Consider the following 6,503-nt stretch of genomic DNA (forward strand, 5'->3'; position numbering starts at 1 on the left):
CCTCCTGCACATGCCTGGACTGGGGCTGGGGATCGAATCTGCAACCGAGGTATGTGCCCTTTACTCGGAATCGAACCCAAGACCCTTAGGTCTGCCGGCCAATGCTCCAACCACTGAGCCAAACTGGCCAGGGCCATGTTTTTGCTTTTGATTTTAGAGGAAGAGAGAAATGTTGCTGTGAAAAACACCAATTGGTTGCCTCTTGTTTGTGCCCTGACCAGGGCTTGAACCCCCAACCTTTTGGTGTACAGGATGATGCTCTAACCAACTGAGCCACGTGGCCGGGGCTGAATTACTCTTGAAGACAGAGGACAGCTGTGACTCTTGGGCTCATGGATACACAGCTGGCTGCAGGCTTCCTTCCTCCCCACTCAGGTTTTGTCTCTTCCGTAATCTCTTGCAAGAGGAGGGACTGTGAGTGGAGTGGGAGAACAGGTGGAAGTCTGGCCAGTGAAGCCAGAATTGGATGGTGGGGAGCTCAATGACCTAGGAGAGTGCCTGCCGTGGGACATGGGCTGGGGTGTGAGTACTGTGTTGGCACATGGGTGACCCTGGAGTCTTACCTTCCCATCTTCTGTGTCACCACCATGGCCCAAGACCTAAACTGCAGCTGTACACATTGTCACACCCTGGGCACTTTCTGGACTGCATGGCTGTTGTGTAATGCACTTGCAGCCAGCTGTGGCCCCAGCCACTGGCACTGCAGGAGGTTCAGTGCCCAGACAGCCTGACCATGGACGCATGGATGGGTAGGGATGGGTGAAAGGATGGCTGGTGAGTCCTCACATGGACCAATTGTCTTAATCTGGGGCAAAGGATTAATACCATCTTTGAAGTAAAAAAGAAAACACAAGTACATTTTCCAGATTCCTCTGCTACTAGAGGTCTGAGAAATGGATTCCATTCATTAGCTCTCTGAACTGGATGACAGAGGGCATGAGGTCACAGCCGCCTGCCAGCTGTGGAAGCTCCAGTCTTTCTGCAGCACTGTCAGCTCTCAGGCTTTGCTGGGGGTCAAAAGGTTGTGACAGCAGCCCTACCCCATGTTCCAGGGTCTGGGCCCAGCTTCCTGGGTGCTGAGAGCTGAACTGCAGGCAGGAAAGTATTCCGGAACTGAACAGTCCCAGCGGAGGCCTCCTGCAGGATCATCCTCTAGCCTCCCTGGAGATTCTATAAGTAGCTGATTCTTAGACCCCCTTCTGCTGGAAGCAGCTGGAGAAGTGTTTCCTGATTTGCAGTGGTGTGATCAGATCGCACAGCATGTTGTTGCTGGAGCTTGAGCTTGGGACAGACTACCTGACCTGACCTGTGACAGCCCCACTTGTCCCAGGCCCTTTCCTTCCCTAGCCTGCCCACCAGGAGAGGTAAGGCTGGTCCACAGGAACCTGTGACCTGGGAGCCCAGGAAGCATGGGTGACAGGAGAGGCCCTGCACCCAGGACAGTGAGGCCCAAGCCTCTGTGTCCCTGTGTCCTGTGCAGAGCTTTCCTCTGACGGTGTGGTAACAGAAACCTGCTGCGGGATGACAAAACTCAATTACCATCAACGATCAAAATAACTACAAAACTCACCAAAACATGATTACCAACCAGCTGGGCGACCATTGGAAAATCACTCGACTCCTCTGGCCCACAGGTTTCCTTGTCTGTGGGGCCCTGACAAGCTGTGGCAAGGATAAAGTAAGGCAATGTACGTGGAAAACACTAGCTTGGCGCCCAGCAGCAGAGCTGGCCTCAATACGTGGAAATCCTGAGCATCTTACATATTTGGAATTAGAACTAGGGGGGCATGCCCGGCCGGCGTGGCTCAGCAGTTGAGCATCCACCTACGATCCAGATCGAGGTTGTTTCTGGTGAGGGCACATGCCCAGGGTGTGGGCTCAATCTCCAGCAGGGGGCGTGCAGGAGGCAGCCGATCAATGACTCTCATCACTGATGTTTCTCTCTCCCCCCCTCTTTCTGAAATCAATAAAGATATATTTAAAAAATCAAAAAACTAGGGGGGCTGGTTCTTACCTGGGAAGATTCCTAGGTCTATTGAGGAGTTTCCTAGATGGGGTGAGGAAAAGCCAGCTTCATTTTAGCCCAGACCACAGGGCCCCCTCTCAGCACCAAAACTGGACTAGTAGGCCCTTCCTAGAGCTCCAACCCCCAGCCTGGGGGACTCTCACTCCCCAGGGAAGAGGCCACTGAAGCCTCCTCAGTTTCTAGCCTAAGCTCCTGGGGTCAGGGACCCTGCAAACCTCAGGAGTTGGAAAATGCTGGCTCACAGGTCAGGAGGCCCAGGCCTGGCTCCAGGCTCACTGCTGCATTGCTGGGTGGCTTTGGGCAAGACCAGACCCTCCAGGAAGCAGAGATGAGGATGGCGATTCTCTTGGCTCCTGGGCAGGGATCTGGAGAATCCCAGCCTATTTGGGCAGGAAGTTTGGAACACCACAGTCTGGGGGTCCTACTCTGGAAGCTTTCTGGGAGCCTCTGACCCTCATCCCAGGGGCTCTGCTCCTGATTAGGGCCCAGAAGAAAACAAACCACGAGGGTCATTGGTGAACGTGTTTTTAAATAAAGGAGCCACAAGATTGAGTCCTGTTCTTTAGCCGCCTCTCTTAGACAAGACCCTACAAGGGCCACAATCCTGTTCCCAGCTGGCCCTGGGCTCAGACAGCAGTTGACAGCCCGCGGAGGTAGTCCCCCACCAGGGGCAGCACAGTCCAGTCATCGGTCCGCAGGACCACAGGCACTCCATCCGCCTGGGCTGCCTCCAGCCGCAGCAGCAGCTTTGAGTCTGGGGGCAGGCGGATGGCTATGTGATAGCTAGTGGGGGGCTGGGCCACCATCACAAAGGGCTCTAGATGGCGGGACACCAAGGCCTTCAGACCTTGTGGCCCAAGAGGGCACCACAGGCGACTCTCAGTGCCCTTTGGAAGGCAGGAGTCCCAGAGCTCCTCAAAGAAGCCCAGCCGGGCCCCTTCAGGGGGCTTCGGGAAAGGCAGGAAGAGGTCAGCGAATTTCACAGGCAGGGGTGGCAGGTGGGCATAGCATGTGAGACCAGTGGGTTTGGTGTAAAGAGCCTGGATATCCAGCTGTGTGGGGGCTGGGCGCCGGGGCTGCAGGGGCAAGAGCAGAGGGTGGGCGGGGCGGCCGGGGCACAGGCAGGGCACATGGACAGCCCCTAGAGGTGCACAGAGTTGTCCTTCCGCTCGGAAGCGCAGCTCCAGAGAGTACACTGGCTCCAGCACCTCCACCTGGAGCTGCAGCACTGGGACCGGGCCCTCGCCCCTTTCGGGCCCCACGCTCAGCCGAACCGGGGCCGGGGCCTCCTGCACCATCAGTGCTGTGGCAAAGCCCTGGTTCTCCGCCACCAGTGAAGAGGCCAATGCAGGCACAGCAAGCGAGGGGCCCAGGGCCACCCCCAGCTTAGGCTCCGACAGATGGCCCAAGAGGATGTAGTAGAGGCGGGCACGGTCCCGTCCATCAGGGTCCTCCAGCTGCCTGGCCAATGTCTGCAGCAAGTCTGCCAGGCCTCCCCCAATGCCTGTCCGCAGCAGGGCCCGGCAGACCTGAAGCAAGGCCTGCTGGAGGCCCCAGTCTGTGCAGTGGGCAGCTGCAGCCTGCAGGAAGCTGAGGGTAGCACTCTGGGCATCCCTGTCTGCCACCTTTGCCAGCATCTGCAGGTGCCAACGAAGGGCCTCATCCCTACCTGGCCTGGACACCACCTCTTGTTGCAACGCCACCCTCAGGGGCTCCCCAAGCTCAGGGCCCACCTGATCCAGAAGGTCAACAAAATGGGGGGCCAGAGCAGGCCGGGCTCGGTAGAGCTGGGCCAATCCGTGGGTCAAGGGTGTCAGCACTGTAGGTTGCCCGGCCAGGCAGTGAGCAACCAGGTATGAGGCCTGGAAGCAGAGAGTAGTCAAGGCCCGGGGGCCCCCACTAAGGGCCGCCCTCTGCCGCAGTCCGGCCAGAAGCTCCCCCAAGTAGCACCGGGGGCTCTGGCCCTGGCCCTTCTCCTCTTCTTTGTCGTCGGCACAGAGCAGGCACAGCAGATGCAGGCGGGCCAGCAGGGCCATGGGGTCGTGAAGGAGACTGGGCAGGAGGCCACGGCACAGCTGGGGCTCTAGCAGCAGCGGGGCGGCCTCCTCGCCTGCGGGCCCCAGTGGGCAGTTCTCCGGGAAGCTCAGGAGGCAGTGCAGGTAGAAGAGATGGGTGGGCAGGGGCAGGGCTGGGTGCTGCGCGGCCACGGTGAGCCGGCGGAGCAGCAAGGCCTCATCCTGGGCTGTGAACAGCGCCTCGCCGAAGGCTGCCTTCAGAGCCAGGACAGCGTGCAGCAATGTCAGCTGTGCTGTGCCCAGCAGCCGGACCAACTGTGGTTTGAAGAGCACTGGTGGCTGTCCCCGCAGACCTCGCAGGGCCCAGCCCAGCAGCCACAGAACCTGAGCCTGGGCCACAGGCGTGAGCAGGTACGAAGTGTCCAGAAGCTGGGCCACTGCAGCCCGCAGCTCCCGGGCCTCCTCAGGACTAGGCTCTAGAGCTGAAAGGCCACATTCCTCCTCTGCTGCTGGCCAACTAGGCGCTTGGGGCTGAAGGTGGGCATCGCCCTCTTGGGCTAGTGTCCAGTTCCAGGGGCCACCCCCAGTGGGAGAGGTCCTGACTGTGAGCAGGCCCTGCAGGCTGGCCTTGGCCCTAGCTTGTATCACCAAGGTGTTGCGCAGGACAAGTGTCAGCAGCAGGCTGACTGGCTGGACAGGGGCCACCAGGCCCTCCTGCCCCAGCAGGCCCCGCAGTAGCCCCAGGCAGCCCGCCAGCAGCCCAGGCTTGCAGCTCTCCAGCTCCCGCAGGCACTCGAACGCGGTGGCCTGCAGGGGTCGCTGCTCTGAGGAAGGGACAAAGCCTCGCCCCAGATCGCCACCGGAAGCCAAGCCAAGCAGCAGGGGCAGGAGCCGGAGGGAGGCTCCGGAGGTGGGGCCGAGCACACCTCCTGCCACCAGGGCTGTGGTTGCTGCCAGCAACAGGGGCTGCCGCAGAGCTGACGGCCGAGGGGGTAGAAGGACCAGGGTGTCCAAAAAGGAGGTGGCAGCTGCCTCAGCTCCAGGGGCATCCGGCCACAGCTGGGCTGGGTACTCCAAGCTCAGGGCCAGCAAGGAAACCTGGAGATGGGGGATTTGGAGAAGACGGAGTTCAGGGAGCAGTGGGTTGAGGTGACATGAGCCGGGGCGGGGGCGTTCAAGGCCTACCTTGGTCTGTTCGTTCAGCTTCTCACTCCTCAGGTCGCTCAGCAGTTCCCGACCCAGCTCCTCACCCTCGGGAGCTGCCATGAAGGCGGCCGGGCTGGCCCGGAAGGCGCCCAGGCGCTGGGCCCAGGTTTCCCGGCTCTGCAGCCCCATGGTCGGGCACGCGGGTCACTGAAGGGAGGAGCGAGGGAGAATCAGGCCAACCCCGAGGGAGCCATCGTCACCCCGGGCCTGTGCGGCTTTCAGCCACCCTCGGCTACGCGCAAACGCCAGCGGGGACCCGTGCCTGGGTCCCGCGATGAAACCGAGAAGTTTCGGGGGTGATGCCGGGGCGGGCCGCCAGGAGCCCCGCGGGGCAGAAACGCGGGAGAGCAGGGGCGGGGGCGCCGGGCGAGCCGCCCGCGCGGGGTGCGTGCCGAGAGCTCATTAGACCGCCCGCCCGCCCGCAGCCGGCACCGAAACCACAGCGCCGCCCCGGCCCCCAGCGCCTGCTGTAACGGGCCGGCCTCGCTCACCTCGCCTGACTCAGCCGCCGCGGGCGCTCGGGCCAGCCGGCTCCTTCCGGGCGGGCGGCGCGGGGCGGGGCGGGGCGGGGCGCGCAGCGCGGGGCGGGGCGGGGCGCGTGGGAGGCCGGGCCCAGGCCGGGCGGGGCGGTAACGGGGCCACCGCCTTCCTCTCCCACCCGCCGGCAGGTGCCGACTCGCCGGTTTCGCTGGGCTGAGTAACTGTCCCGCTGCGCGCAGGCCCCCCTTCCCCGAAACCGCCGCAGGCCGGGGCAGGGGCGGTGGAGTTGGGTGGACCCGGCTCCCCGATGCCGGGGTCTCCCCGCGCGCGAGCTGCGATCCCAGGGCCCTCGTGGGGACAGCGACCGCCGGGCTGGCGACGATAGCAGCCAGCGCGCCCCCGGCCGGCGCCCAGGCGCACCGCAGCCCGCGCCACCCGCGCGCGGTCCCTGGGGGCGGAGTAGGGTGCGGGTCCCCCTGCTCCCAGGACGGCCGCTGGGGGGTGCGAGGTGCGGTCCCAGGGCGCCCGCAGGAAGCGCGCGCCACGGCCCTGGCTGGACCGGTCGGGCGGGCGCCTCGGGGCTTGGCTTCGCTTCTCCGACGCCGGCCCGGGGGGGCCCCCCACCCGCTCGGCTTGGGGGCGCGGAGCCGGCGCCCAGGTCACCGCGAGAAGAAGCTGATGACTTTTGCCAAAGGCTGCACCGACGGTCGGCCACGGCCGCGGCCGCCAGGCCAGGGTAAAGCTGAAGGGACAAGACCATAAACCGTGAAGCCGGA

The 6,503-nt window shown here is 63.1% G+C and overlaps 1 protein-coding gene across 1 annotated transcript; it reads right to left on the minus strand.

The window, feature by feature from the left end:
• Positions 1–2,538: 2,538 nt before the first annotated feature.
• Positions 2,539–5,809, minus strand: AP5B1 (adaptor related protein complex 5 subunit beta 1). Its single transcript, XM_081153027.1, has 3 exons — positions 5,739–5,809; positions 5,227–5,394; positions 2,539–5,139 (listed from the first exon to the last, which is right to left on the minus strand). The coding sequence occupies exons 2-3, from the start codon at positions 5,374–5,376 to the stop codon at positions 2,653–2,655; spliced, it is 2,637 nt and encodes an 878-aa protein (XP_081009153.1). The 5' UTR covers positions 5,377–5,394; positions 5,739–5,809; the 3' UTR covers positions 2,539–2,652.
• Between the last annotated feature and the right edge of the window lie 694 nt (positions 5,810–6,503).

Source organism: Miniopterus schreibersii (genome assembly GCF_964146895.1).
Source record: "Miniopterus schreibersii genome assembly, chromosome: 12".
Taxonomy (NCBI): Eukaryota; Metazoa; Chordata; class Mammalia; order Chiroptera; family Miniopteridae; genus Miniopterus; species Miniopterus schreibersii.